Raw genomic sequence first — 15,383 nt, 5'->3', positions numbered from 1 at the left:
AAGCCCACACGCATCTGAAGGGATGAACATTGCAGAAGCTTCTGGCTCCTGATGCCCGGGTTATTCTTGTAATATGCTAAACTGCCGAAGTAAATTGAACTTGCATTTTGATAAAAAGTCTTTCAGGGTTGTCAAATATGACCACAAAGTCAAAATAGCCTAATTACAAAGTCTAAATAGTCTAATTATCCTAATTAGTGCTGAAGGTGAATTAAATGCAATGACAAAGTAATTTAACTGCTATAGTCGCAAAGCTTGATGAATTTTTGTGTGATTTATCATTCAGCTGGAGTTTGTTTGAATATGATTTGTGTTTATGTTGACATACAAGTGGACAATAATAATCCAATTACTGTCTGGCCAACAATTGGAAATTATGATTCACTCGTGGTGATTGCTAAGGCAAGCGTCACTATTATAATTGGTTATACGTAGGGTTAGGGATTTGAACACCCCCCAAATCCTAACTCAAATTTTAAACTTTGGCACAGAACTCTGCACCATTAGTGCAATGGACATGAACGATACCTCAAATTATGCAGCTTGTTAAGGAAAGGTGTTCTAGGACTTCTCTAAGCAATTTGACATTGAAAAAATCCTACAGACTTACATTGAAGAACCAAAATCAAATCTAAGGACCAGAATATCAAAGAGACATGGGGGTTGGCTCTTTTAACTTGGGCCTGTAGAAACCAACTAGTAACCACACAGAACACCCATGCAAATACCTAGCAATGCGCTGGTAACCACCCACAACACTACATTTTGCATGGGCATGTACAGTTCACATTTTCAGAAACTTGCAGAACTTGCAGAAACTGGACTTCATATAATGTTTAATTTGACAGGTTATGCTTTACCTTTGGGTTGATGACTAGATACGTAACAGTGCCATGCTCCTTGAGGTAGGAGTCTCGACTCTGTCCGCTCCCTGGCTCGACTTTATACGCCCCTTGCAAATGTTCCAGCGTTACAGAGGAAATGTGAACCCGCCTGGAGAGGAGCACACAACTATTACATGCTGGCAAATGAGAGCCACTTCAATAAAAAGCAAGAGGTGTGTGTGGGGTGTGTGGTTGGTGTGTGTGGGGTGGGGGAGTGTTATTCAACAAAACACTCATTAGTAGCACAAAAGCACATTCATTGTGCTCTCAACAGCATTTCTATTAACGTCAAGAACACTCTATAACCATAACAGCACTTGTAGCTAATATGTTGAAATGGGAAAAAGCAGAAGACATGTGCCTGAGGCTGATCTTACCCAGGCACACCCCCTGCCTCCATGTGATTGGCTAGGGTGACGTCATGTGACCAAACATCATATTGCCATTTCTGGAGGCCAATAACACCACAGAGAACATTCCCAGAGTGCACGCCGACACGCATGTTAATGTCGACCCCCGTGGCATCCCTCACCTTCCTGAAATAACAAGCAAGTTTTCTTACAGTATAGTCTTCATAAAAATACTTTTTAACAGCACATCCACATTTCAGTCTCTCTCTGTATCCTTTGAAAAGCCTGAAACAGCACCATATTCAATAGACGTAACTCTGCTTAACACCAGAAATATTTATAGTAAATATTAGCAGGTGCCAGAATTGCAGCGGTAAGTGTTGGTTTCTGAGGGAGTGTGTCTGGTGTCTGTGCATATATTCATTCAGCAAACAGAAGCCGCTTTTCCACCACCGGTTCTGAGCACGGGGAGTAACGGTTCCAGTAGCATCTCCATTTGAGCACGAGTTAGTACAGTATGATTACAGTTTTAGTGATGTGGTTATTTACGATTGGACGCTTGCTCAGTCAGTCCACTTTGATCTTGATTTCACAGCACCATGGTTGAAAAAGAAACCATAACCGTGTCAACGAGCCCGGATTAGTTTGAAATGGCACGGTTCCTCAATGGGACCATTCAGGAAAAGAATCTAGATTTTATCTTTCTGTGTTCAAGCCAGCTTGAATGTTAGGATGTCCCTGATGAATAGACCAGCTTAGATCAACATGAACTTCCATGCTGGTTTATGCTGGTTTGATGATGGTTTACAGTTGGTGGACCAATATAACCATGCTTTTCACCAGCAAAATGTGCTTTTCAAGCAGCATAATCTTTCTGGCAAAGCTGGTTGACCAAATCTGGTGGAAAAAAAGCTTAAAACAGCTTTAGATTTTTTTGCTTGCTTTACTCACCTTTATGCCATCCCAAATGTCTATGACTTTCTTTCCTCTGCTGAACACAAATGAAGACTTTTAGTCCATACTATGCAAGTGAATGGTGGCCAGCTAAGACCATCATTTACTGCTAGTGAAAAGCATGGTTATACTGGTCCACCCTCTAAAACCAGCAAAACAGAACAACTTAAACAACTTGGCCAGGGTGGGAGACCAGCTATCCACTTTTTCTCCAGCATGTAGGTCATTTCAGTGTGTATCTTTCACAAACCATCTCTATCTCTGGGAGCAGTTCAGTCTGAGCGATGTCTTGTCTGAGAATACGATAAGAAACTGGAGAGTCCCCAATTATCCCCTCAAATGTATTTGTGTGTGTGTCAGTGTGAAAGAGAAAGATTGTAACAGATGAGGTGAGCGAATGTGTGTGGCATTCAGAATAGAGCAGGACAGCATTGAAGAATAGATGTGAAATCGTGAAGAGAACTGGAAAAGGGGCTGTATTTTGAGATGGGAAGGTGAAAAAGAAGAAAAGGAGGATGTGTGGGCTTCAACAATATCACACATCTGTGCCTCTTGAGTCTGAGGGTTATTACAGAGGCACAGAGAGTAGTGGTAGTTTGTAGCAGCTATATATATATTTTTTTCTAATGAAGAAACTGAAAATATATATGGATAATGTACAGTCAGCCAGTCATTAGTCTCACTTATCCAGACCTTTGACTAAACAGCATAAGATCTGGTCAACATTGCTGCTAATTATGGCCAAAACATTTGAAATCAATTGAATATTGATTCAAATTAAATTTTTTATTGTTTTGAACACAGCTATGTAGGAAATACAGCTATATATGGTTGCCAATTATGCAATTTTGCAGTCATTATACAAAAATATTGACTGTAGAATGCCGAAATTGACCAACAAGAATCAAGAATGACACTTTACAATAAGGTTCCATTCATTAACATAAGTTAATGCATTAGGTATCATGAACAAACAATATATTTTTTACAGCATTTATTAATCTTAGTTAATGTTAGTTAATAAAAATACAATTGTTCAGTGTTAGTTCATGTTAGTTCTTAGTGCATAGTGCAACTAATTTTAACAAACACAACTTTTGATTTAAAAAATGGATTAATTTTAATTAACATTAACTAAGATCAATAAATGCTGCAAAATTATTGATCATTGTTAGTTCTTGTTAACAAATGTTGTTTAATTACTGTATGTTAACAGATGGAACCTTATTGTAAAGTGTTCCCGAATCAAGTATTTCAGAGAGCTGTGTAATGAAAGATGAAGTGTGTTTGAGAAGGGCATATTGGTCTTTTACTTGATGGCCTCACACATGTCCAGCCCCATCTTCACACAGTTCTTGGCGTGGTCGGTGAGTGGGTCGGGCAACCCTGATACACAGTAATAGCAGTCGCCCAAGATCTTGATCCTCATGCAATCATTATCCTACAAAGAACATTAGACATCAACAAGACATTGTTTAGTTGTCACAACTCCATACAGTGTTATTAAATTTATCTACCATGGCCCCACAACATATTTGAATGCTTAAGTGTTAGTGGATATATAAAATCAGTTCCCCTCAAGTTCACACAGGTGTCCTAGCAGAGTTACCACAACCAGAAAGACTCCAACTTTCTGTTATAATTTTTTGTCATTATTTCGAACAGTTTATATGTTTTTTATAATTTAAAACCTAACTTCTTTTGATGAAATATTTAGCTTGAAAAGTCTGTTTGTGCTCTATGTAAAAAAAAAAAAAAAAGCTTGGTTTCACTTTGTGTTATCTATTGCAATGACATTAATACATTGTTAAGTTTAAGTGTCCAAATACTTTATGGGGCCACTGTATGTAACATGCCTGTCAGCACATATGTTACCTTGGCTATCTGGTCGAATTTGCCAAACAGTTCATTGAGCATGTAGACCAGTTCACCAGGTGAGCAGTCACTGGCTAGACGGGTGAACCCAACTATGTCTGCGTACAGAATGCTGCAGAAAATAGTAATAATAAAAACAAAAATGATGCAAACTGGTGTAAACAATCAATAATTACTTTGTACTGAATTCCACACTTGTCCCCTGGGTAACAGGTTACTTAAAGGAATAATTCACACAAAAATGTTAATCCTATCATCCTCTATCTCATCCTCATGTTGTTCCAAACTCGTATGACTTTCTTTCTTCCTTGGAAGACAAAAAGATATATTTTGCAGAATCTCCATATCTTCTAGACCAAAATTAAAGTGTGTATTTGCTGAAAATGGTTCACTAATTCAGTTCACTATATTCAAATGTCTACGACATTTCTGTTCAGTTCAAAATACCTTAAATGTCAAATTAACGATCAGTGACAGTACGTGCGAGAACCAATTTCATACGAGTTGTGTGGACTAATTTTATAGTACTTTTATGGTGCTATTTTGTCCTTTTTGGAGCTTGACAGTGTAAATAGGCATTTAATTGTATGACAAACAGCAACTATTTGAAAAATATCTTTTGTGTGTGTGTGTGTGTGTGTGTGTGTGTGTGTTTTATGGATTCTAGGTTTGGAAATACACTACTGGTCAAAAGTTTTGAAACACCTGACTGAAATGTTTCTCATGATTTTAAAAATCTTTTGATCTGAAGGCGTATGCTTAAATGTTTGAAATTAGTTTTGTAGACAAAAATATAATTGTGCCACCATATAATTTATTTCATTATAAAACTAAAATTTAATAATTTGGATGACTTGGACCAAATAATTAAGAAAAGCAGCCAATAAGTGCCCAACACAGATGGGAACTCCTTCAATACTGTTTAAAAAGCATCCCAGGGTGATACCTCAAGAAGTTGGTTGAGAAAATGTCAAGAGTACATGTCTGCAAATTCTAGGCAAAGGGTGACTACTCTGAAGATGCTAAAATATAACACAGTTTTGATTTATTTTGGATTTTGTTTAGTCACAACATAATTCCCATAGTTCCATTTATGTTATTCCATAGTTTTGATGACTTTACTATTATTCTAAAATGTGGAAAAAAAAAAAAAAAAATTATAATAAAGAAGAAGTGTTTCAAAACTTTTGACCGGTAGTGTACATGATAATGTAAACTTACAGTATGACAGAATTTTTATTTTTTGGGTGATCTATTATTTTTAATACTGCTAGTGTTCCTTTAAAGGAATAGTTCACCCAAAAATAATAATTATCTCATTATATACTCAACCTAATGCCATCAACCATCTTGCCTTCTTCTGCGGAACACAAATGAAGATATTTTATAGGATATTCAGCATGACATACAATGCAAGTCAATGGGGCCCAAAACGTTCAAGTTTCATTAAGGAGTTACATTTTGGTCTGTTTATCACCCAAAACTGATCAGATTTCTTCAGAAGACAAGGATTGAGTCACATGGATTACCTCTATGCAGGCTTTATGTGCTTTTTGGATCTTCAAAGTTTGGACCCCATTAACTTGCATTCTATGGACAAACACACATCATGTTTAAAAAAAACTTTATTTGTTTTCCATAGAAGAGAGAAAACCATACGAGTTTGAGATGCCTAAGACATTCCTTTAATGACATGGTGTGCAGCCCACAGCACAAGGTCTACAATAACATAAATGTGAATTACATAGATTCTTTGCTTTATTCTTCAGTAAGTGCCACTGAGAATGAGCAGAGCTCTCCCTCAGCTGTGACGACTCAAAAATGAAAACAATTTTAGAGGGGAATGGGAAACGCTTTGAAGCAAAGAGCATTATTACTTCAAAAACAGCAAAGGACTCGATGTCCTTTAGTGGCATTGAAAAAAATAACACATTTATGTTGTGATGAAGAGCCTCTTCAGTATTTTGTCTTATTTAGCTGAAGATTGTGTCTGTTTTTAGTTTTTGTTAGAAGAATAAAAATGGTCTAGACTCTCCTAGAGAAGAGCTATTTGTATATGGGTTGCTGAATAGCTAGTTCTTTGTTTTCAGGCTGAAGAAGGGCAGGATGGTTTGACAGGAACTACCGAGGGACAGCTTCACAGTGCAGGTGCAGTGTATAGGATATACCCCTAAAATAAATCAGCTGAGCACACAGACATGCTAGTATGTATGTCACACTGTAAATCCTACCTTACATTGGTGTGTCTCTGTACATAGAGGTTGTGGAAGTTGTTGGTGTTTTCTGCCTGGCCGAAGTTTGGTCCCTTTAGTCTCTGAATGATCTCTGCCTTCATTACCCTTGCAATGTGGGCGGGCAGCAGGGACAGCAAAAGGCGTTCCTAAAGGTCGAAGAGAGGAATTATTTTAGATTGGTTCCTATTGTACAGTATGTTCAGAATGGAATACTAGCATACTGCTTACAGCAAACTGAGCAGTATATAAGTTGCATGTTGCCTGCTATTTTTTAGAAATAGTATATGAAACAGAATGCAATATGCAACAATAAATGTTTAAACCACTAGAATGCTACACTTTTCATGCACTCATGATTACGGTTTTGAGTTAAAACATCTTACACTTTTTCAAGTCCAATAAAATGATAAATCAAGAAGCTATTAAACCTTGTAGCTGATATTACTTCCAGTTCATTCATCACACTGGAAATATATGGTCAACTTGAGCACATTGCATTATGATAAACAGTATTCTGTGCAGTATGCTCCGTTTTATTCTAAATATTTCTGCAAATGCAGTAGGCTATCCGAGCATTCTATGCTTTCAGAAAATTGGTATACTCTGCAGTGCACAGTATACATCCTCCATAATGCAGAAATATTAGAAGTAGTGACAATTTTGTAAATTTGTAAAAATGTTGTAGTATGCAATTTAGAACACAGCCTTAATCTCTAAGCATTATTTCACTGATGGCTGGTTGACTGGTGAGGCGACTGACATAGTGGCTTAGAGAAAAATAACTATGGTAGATGAACAGATTGACTCACAGCAGTGAGACAGATGTCCCCCGTCATTAATTATGTACAAAAAATAAAATAAAAATAAACGTTTACTTATAGTGTTTGTAAAAGAAAAATGGGTTATTCTACCAAAGCATATGTAGATGTTTCTTGCCTATCTGTTTTGGATTGAAACCATTAAAATCTGTAATGATTTACACACGATTCTTAACATCTTTTTCAAAACATTTCAATATTTGGCCGATATCTCTGCCCACACGGCCAATTACCAGAAATGGTCATAATGCCTATAGTGTCAGATCTAAAATGTACTGACAGCCTTAGCAATGAATAGTGCTCATTTTCATTTTTTTTTAATGAATATTTCATTCTGTCTTTTCAATACTGAGGGAGTAGATAGTGCCTCTTTTAAAGAGGATCCAAGAGTATTCCATGCAACTCGTTGTAAGTTCCCGCATGCAGATGCAAGCCACTGTGAATGAGCTTTTTTTTATGTATTTATGAACACAAAACAGACGTCAAGGTTTTCACTGAAAAATGACTTAAAATGTATTGAGTCCATATGAGGAATATTTATTAAATCATATTTTTTTTGTGTTCCCCTAAGAAATAGTCACACAGGTTTGAATGACATTAAGGTGAGTAAATAATGACAGAATTTTCCTATTTTGGTTGAACTGTTTCCTTTAATTTAACTTTAATTTAAATTCAGCAATGCCCGTGCTAACCCGCACTGCATAATATGTAAAGGATGAACATTGTGAAACATGGAACAAGACAACCCAGGATTAAGTTAATCTTACGGTTTGTACAAAATCCTTTTGCTTAAATATTGGCCTTCAACATCTACTAAGTTTATTAATTTAATCCATGACTTGTATTACACATAGATAACTAATATTGGCATTATAAGCATCTCCTGGTGAGCCTGGTTTTCCCCAAGGATTTTTTTCTCCGTTAACCAACATCTTATGGACTTTTGTGTTTCTTGCCACAGCTGCCTTTGGCTTGCTCACTGGGGGTCCAAAGACAAATAATAAATATATGTATAAATATTTTTTAAGTCATACTCTACAGTCAAGTTTCTCATCAAAACGGACAATGATGACTTTAATACATTACAGCTTCATTTTGTGTAAAGCTGCTTTGAAATGTGTTGTGAAAAGCACTATGGAAATAAAAATGACTTGACAGAGTTAGAAATTCAAATTTCAAGAATGCAAAGTACATACATTTCCCTATTTAGTACCCTTTTACCAGTGGCATGCAGTCAGCCCCTTCAAACCTTCAGATTAAGGGTGACATAAATGGAGATGGGAAAAATATTGAAATTATGAAACGTTCTTTCCCTTGTTGTTGTTGTTGTTTTTTTTTTTTTTTTTTTTTTTACGTGTAAATGTATTTCATAAATAAATACATTAAAATACAGTAATTTACAACTTCAAAAACAACTTAAATTGCTGTAGACTACCTCAAATATTTTCACATTGTTTCTCCAGTTTGATAGGGTTGCCCATTTATTTATTTATAACAGTTTCTTGTCAATGTCTGCATCAACCAAGCACTATGTAGCCCCGGGTGGGTCTGGGTGGGCCTGGCCTGTCCACCCAGTAGACATTCAGGCCCATCCAGTCATTGTCTTATGCCCCTGTTCCAACAGCCAAAGCTTGCTGGTCTCGAGCCATGAACTTCTATCATTAGAGGCTGACGGGTGGGATAAAGTCTGAACCAAAGCTTTCAAAGCAACAGCACATCAACCCCCCTCACCCACAAAATGCTCTCATTATAACAAAACTATTTCCACTGTAAACACCTGATGCAGCAATTAATTTTCTTAACTCCTTCCCGATGAATCAAAAGCAGTATGTGACGGCACAAATAACGTACACAGAAATAAATTATTTTAGATCATAATATATTTTCTTGAAACACCTAAGACTTTTAAATTTCATGCCTCTTTATTTACCCATCCATCTTAAATTGAATAATATATTTTCCAAATATTAATGCATCAATTTATAAATCATAACTTCGGGAAACTGTCACAGGTGAAGATAGCTCCAAAAAATGTTTACTTTAACTCCGAACATGATTCCTTTATGCTTTTTATCTCTTACAACAGCATCACAGTGGCATCGTATGCCCGCTGCTTTGATGAGAGTAAAGTTGCGACGGAGTTAAACAATCAGGGAAGAAAAGTTCTTTTATTGACAGTGAACCATAGTGGAGACATAACGACAATTTCCTTCATTTTAATGCATCAATATTTTCTGTCCATAGACATGTCAGCAATTGCTCTGGGCAAAAAATTACCAAATATGGTCCATGCTATGTTTAAATGTTTTTTTTTTTTTTTTTTTACATTTTCAATTTTTTTTTTAGGGTAAATCACCTGAACCAAGTATAATAATCAACATCTCTTCTCAGCAACACCTCCAAATGTTCCATGTGTTACGCATGTAAAATAAAATAAAATATATACTGTATATTGTCTGAATGTACTCAAACATGAATATTATTGATTGATCTGTTATCACTTTTAGAGTAGACAACCTTATAGCAAAGTGTCCTAAATACACCCATGGAAACAACAAGCTAAATTTAAAAAACATAACATAACAAACAAACAAACAAACAAATAAATAAATGTTTACAGATCTAATGTACTTGATCATTTCTCTTGGCCCACCCACCCAAAAGTTTCTAGCTATGCCACTGTTACCAAGAAAGTGTTGAGTGACTGAACTGCCTTCTTTAGCCAAGATTCTCCTGCAAAGGCCTGGTGCATAAATTAAAGGAGATCACCCCTCTTTATGAAGATCAAACAGAATAATGGGGTTGTATGCCATGTGTGGATTATGACTGGAGGAAAAGAGGAGTAATTTTCTGATTTAGGCACATTTTTCCATTTTATTTCAAACAGGAATGCACAAGATGAAAGTCATTTTAAATAACAGTCCATTAATGTGTTATTATAAAAAATCAGAGGAATCAAAGCAGGGTGTCCCCTCTAATGGGTTCAAGACTAGTGTGCATGGGCTGGCTCTGTGGGGGAGAGATAGTTAAAAAAACATTTTCAAGTTCATTCCCCGGCATCTCCACTTATATTCAGCGAGGATTGAGGCTAACTACCACCCCTGGAGTCGTCAGTTCGAATCCAGGGCGTGCTGAGTGACTCCAGCCAGGTCTCCTAAGAAACCAAATTGGCCCGTTTGCTAGGGAGGGTAGAGTCACATGGGGTAACCTCCTCATGGTTGCTATAATGTGGTTCTCGCTCTCGGTGGGGCATGTGGTGAGTTGTGCATGGGTGCCACAGAGAACAGCATGAAGCCTCCACACGCACTATATCTTCACTGTAATGCGCTCAACAAGCCACGTGATAAGATGCGCGGATTGACGGTCTCAGACGCGGAGGCAACTGAGATTCGTCCTCCACCACCCGGATTGAGGCGAGTCACTATACCACCACGAGGACTTAGAGCGCAGTGGGAATTGGACATTCCAAACTGGGGAGAAAAAAATAAATAAATAATAATTTTTGTCATATTTTCATTAATTTATTTTAAGGATTGGTGCTTTTGCAGTAGAAAATACTATGTTGGCTGTTCTGTAAAAGTGCAGAAATAATAATTTGCAAAACCATGGCTGCTCTGTCTTGCCATCATATTTTATTTTAAACTTGGATGGCTTAACTCAATGCACTGTTATTCATTTTCACATGTGAAAATGCCATTTATATACAACAGAACACACAGCAGCAAAATAAAAACATCCAGTTTATCATCCAGTTTCCACATACTATATGTACACTGCTGCTTAAAAGTTTGGAATAATGTACAGGCTAATGTAATGCTCTTATGGAAAGAAATTGGTACTTTTATTCACCAAAGTGGCATTCAACTGATCACAATGTATAGTCAGGACATTAATAACGTGAAAAATTACTATTACGATTTGAAAAAAATGTTCAGAACTTCTTAAACCACTTCAAGAGACTCTGATGTACTTATCCTCTTGTTTAGTTGTACATCTGACCTTCCACATCTCTTTCTGTCCTTGTTAGAGCCAGTTGTCCTTTGTCTTTGAAGACTGTAGTGTACACCTTTGTATGAAATCTTCAGTTTTTTGGCAATTTCAAGCATTGAATAGCCTTCATTCATCAAAACAATGATTGACTGACGAGTTTCTAGAGAAAGCTGTTTCTTTTTTGCCATTTTTGACCTAATATTGACCTTAAGACATGTCAGTCTATTGCATACTGTGGCAACTCAAAAACAAACACAAAGACAATGTTAAGCTTCATTTAACGAACCAAATAGCTTTCATCTGTGTTTGATATAATTGCAAGTGATTTTCTAGGACCAAATGAGCAATTTAGCATGATTACTCAAGGATAAGGTGTTGGAGTGATGGCTGCTGGAAATGGGGCCTGTCTAGATTTGATCAAAAATGGGGTTTTTTCAAATAGTGATGGTGCAGTTTTTTACATCAGTAATGTCCTGACTATACTTTGTGATCAGTTGAATGCCACTTTGGTGAATTAAAGTACCAATTTCCTTCCGAAACAGCAAAATCTGTACATTATTCCAAACTTTTGGCCACCTGTGTATATTTTTGTCTTATTGTGTATTTCTATATATACTTACATTTCTATTCGCTCTTTATTTTATTCTATTTTTTTATTATCTCTGTCTTGTTGTTACATTGTTTGTGCACTGGAAGCTTCTGTCACCAAGAAAAATGCCTTGTATGTAGAAGCATACTTGGCAATAAAGTTCATTCTGATTCTGGTTTAAGTCTATGGATGAGATAGAGGGCAAAATTGCCATGATAAGCTAAAAAAAACAAACAACAAAATATATTTCAAAGGCAATGATTTATTCCACCTTAAAATGTAAAATGAGTTCTTAATTAGACTGACGGTCCATGTTGAATATTCAGTTTGGAATGACTGACCAGTGAGCAGCCCTGCAGGAGGGAAATGGAGAAAACACTCCAGCATGTTTTACAATACGGCATACAGAATTGGCTACTGATGAACTGACTGAAGAGCTGCTGATTTCACAGGTCACAGTACATAGAACATAAGCCAGAGAGATTGTTTCCAACATATTTATTCTTAATTGTTCTGCCAGGAAAGTAACAACTCTGATAACATAATAGAATAATGGAACCTGGGCAGTGTGTTTGAGTAGGGTGATATTTCACCCAGCGAGAGTGATAATTCCTGAAGAAACAGAAGTGCCGCCAGCAATCTGCCTTTATCTCAGCACTCATATTTCACTCACTCAGCTGTTGCCGCGGTGAAACACTTCATCATTTTTTCACGCAAAGCAAATCAATAAGCACAACTAACCCATGCAATAGGGAGGCCTTGTGCAGACTTCCGCTCCACCCATATCCAACGGGAAACAGAGGTTGGGGGGCCAAACAAGCTATGTTGGGACAATGCAACTCTCGTTCCTCTCTTCTCTTCGGATATAAGCTGCCTATTGTGGCGATATAATGATATTTTCTATACAGCTGCAGGAATGACTCATGCACAGACCTACCTGATACCTTCTTTATTAACTGTCTGTTCCCCGAAAGCATCAGGCACCATGCTGTTTTGCACAGCTAGTGTGATTTCCTAGAAAGCGATGTGATTTGATACAAGCAATCAGTTCATCCCATTTGGCCATACCTGCTGATGCTTCTCAAATTCCAGTTTGATGGGAGACTTGATGCAGTTGCAGGTGTCGTGGTAGGTCTGTTTAAGGGCCAGGTCCATCAAGTGTTTATGATAGGCTCCTGCCACATTCCCGCAGATAAAAATGATGATATTGGCCACGATCTACAAAGACACATAAAACAGCCTTTGTCAAAAGCATATACAGTAAAGATACTGAAATCTCTCAAAAGAAATGAGTTTAAATTCAGTCATTATTTACTCTCCCTCATGCTTTTCCAACCCCCTACTATTTTCTTGCTCATGTAAAACATAAAATGAGATTTTACACAGATTGTCTGAGCTTCTGTTTTATAATGTCAAGCTCCAAAAAAGCACCATAAAAGTAGTCCATACATTTTGTGTACTATTTCAAGTTTCCTTAAGTCATGCTTTGTGTAAGCAGACAGACCAAGTTATTTACTGATAATCATCCCCTCTGCCAAAAAGCGCTAAAGAATGGTTCTGGTAAAAGTCCTTTTCATTTTCTCCATAGAGGAATTTATTTTTAATGCTAACTTATAAAACCTTAAATACAGACCTACCTCGAGCTCATAGTTGTTAATCAATGGTGTATGCTTCTGTTGAATTCATCAGTCCGCATTATTTTATTTTCATTTTAACATATGTTTAATAGTGGAATTTCTGGTGAAAAACTACACTACCCATGATCCCGAGGGAAAATGATCCACCAATCAGAGAATCGCTTTGAACAAAGAGCACCAAAAGGGCTCTGCAGTAACCGCCCACTCCCATGATGCGCTGTGAATGACGCAATTGAGTCAAACTACTTGCCAATATATTGCCAATATCTGAATATTTTGCAATAATATCAAAACATATGGTTTCTTTACTTATAATCAACCATTTTTAAATCAAAGTTTTCAATTCAATATAATTAGCATTGCTTCATGGGATTGTTGATAACTTCCTCATTAAAGATGTTATGTACACAGTATTGCTTCAAATCAATGTTTGTAGTGTTGTGATTCACCTCACAGCTGGTTGGTTTGGTTCATGGCTTAGAACTCTTTCATGAAAGGTTTTATTAAATTCCAATGGAAGAAATAAATGGGAAAAATCAGTCTGGAACCAAGATGGCTGAAAAATTGGGCGGGCAAATCTCATTTGCATTCATGTTCTCCAAACTTTCTGCATTGTGAAAGGTCACGTCAGATGCAAGGACCAATGGTGTTTGGCACCTTTGGTGTCAGACCTTGTGTAATGTGTCTAAAGGCAGCATTTTTGAACTGGACACAAGCACAAATGAGATTTTAGAGCTGCTGTGGAGGGGAAGAATATCAGTTAATAACAAATAATGCTTTGTTCTTCTTCTTGGAGTTTGGCTGTAAACCATCCACTTTCATTGTATGGTATACAGCAGTTTGGAGATCTTGTCTCATTTTGTGTTTCATGGAAGAAAAAAAATTATATGGGTTTGGAACAACATGAGGTAAGTAAAGTATGAAGTGAACTATTCCTTTACCCCTGCTCTGTTTAACTAATTTCTTGTCCAACTCGATGAGTCATTCATTCAGTAATAAAGTTCTCAGAAAACCTTAGTTACAATCAAGAGTATATAAATTATCAATCAGGTAATGGATATGTTAAATATTTAGTATTGAATTAATGAGGGGAGTCAATGTGTAATCAATACAGCATTGGCATACAGTATAAAACAAAGTAACTAATGCACTATATTGCCTCATATGCACAGGAAGAGATTACTGCCAGGCCACAAACACTACAGGAAAATATGCACAGCAACCAAAATGGCTTTTGACTGAGTTTCAAATGGCAGAGATAAGTGCATTACCATTAGATATAATCAGCATGAGGATGTAGAGAGGGATTGTTGGTGTCCATTGATTTAAAAGATATTGATCTTCAGGATAAGTGAATTCAGTTTAGCTTTCAAAAAGCTTTCAGCAGCTCTTGCATTATGTCCGACTGAGAAAATATTAGTTCAGTACTAAATATGGTGAAAGTGGTTTGCTGTTATCCTTTACAAATGGAGAGTATGACGTGTTGATTAATTGGCTTTAATTGGAACAGTAATAATGAATGCTACTATGGTGAAGTTTTGGCTCATGAATATTAATAAGGTCTGGAGGCTTCAGGAAGGTTATCAAGGAACACTGGCGGGACCTTATCAATGTTCATGAGCTTTTTTTTAAAATAAATGTAGCATATAAAAAGCGCATTTGATTCATATTCACAAACAGTGTTCCCTTAAAGGAATACTTCAATTGTAAGTGCCTGTCTGTAACTGTGATTTTTGCTTTTTTTTTTTTAAGCGTAAAGTCGAAATACTTTTCAGTGGTAATTGCCACAAATCGATAGAGCTTAACTTGTATTGAATCTGGAACATTCCTTTAATTTGCCCCACTTGTGTGGTCGATTTAGTCTGAGCCTCTTTTGGATTTGTCAAATGTGTGACTTCTCCATGGCAACCTTCGCACTTGCGTTTGAGATTGCACAAGGCATTAGCGGTGGGTTGAGCACAGTATGTAAAGAATGGAGAGGTCAGTAAGGTCCACCCCAGACTGTGCAAAGATATCTGTCATTTTACATAGTCTAGAACCTCCTGATAATGT

At 36.8% G+C, this 15,383-nt stretch overlaps 1 protein-coding gene across 11 annotated transcripts in view; it reads right to left on the bottom strand.

Annotated features, from left to right (window-relative positions):
- The window catches only part of LOC127421050 (adenylate cyclase type 2-like), an 88,666-nt gene that overhangs the window by 32,691 nt on the left and 40,592 nt on the right, over window positions 1-15,383 (bottom strand). For all 11 annotated transcript variants that reach the window (XM_051663772.1, XM_051663771.1, XM_051663763.1 and 8 more), the window contains 6 exons: window positions 12,763-12,912; window positions 6,295-6,443; window positions 4,064-4,175; window positions 3,502-3,629; window positions 1,262-1,420; window positions 861-993 (listed from right to left, as the gene is read on the bottom strand). In XM_051663772.1, coding sequence (XP_051519732.1) covers window positions 861-993; window positions 1,262-1,420; window positions 3,502-3,629; window positions 4,064-4,175; window positions 6,295-6,443; window positions 12,763-12,912 — 831 coding nt within the window. The remainder of the gene's footprint in view (window positions 1-860; window positions 994-1,261; window positions 1,421-3,501; window positions 3,630-4,063; window positions 4,176-6,294; window positions 6,444-12,762; window positions 12,913-15,383) is intronic.

Source organism: Myxocyprinus asiaticus, chromosome 30 (assembly GCF_019703515.2).
Source record: "Myxocyprinus asiaticus isolate MX2 ecotype Aquarium Trade chromosome 30, UBuf_Myxa_2, whole genome shotgun sequence".
Lineage (NCBI taxonomy): Eukaryota > Metazoa > Chordata > Actinopteri > Cypriniformes > Catostomidae > Myxocyprinus > Myxocyprinus asiaticus.
The sequence above is the reverse complement of the archived record's forward strand: the minus strand, read 5'-3'. Positions and strand labels throughout refer to the sequence as shown.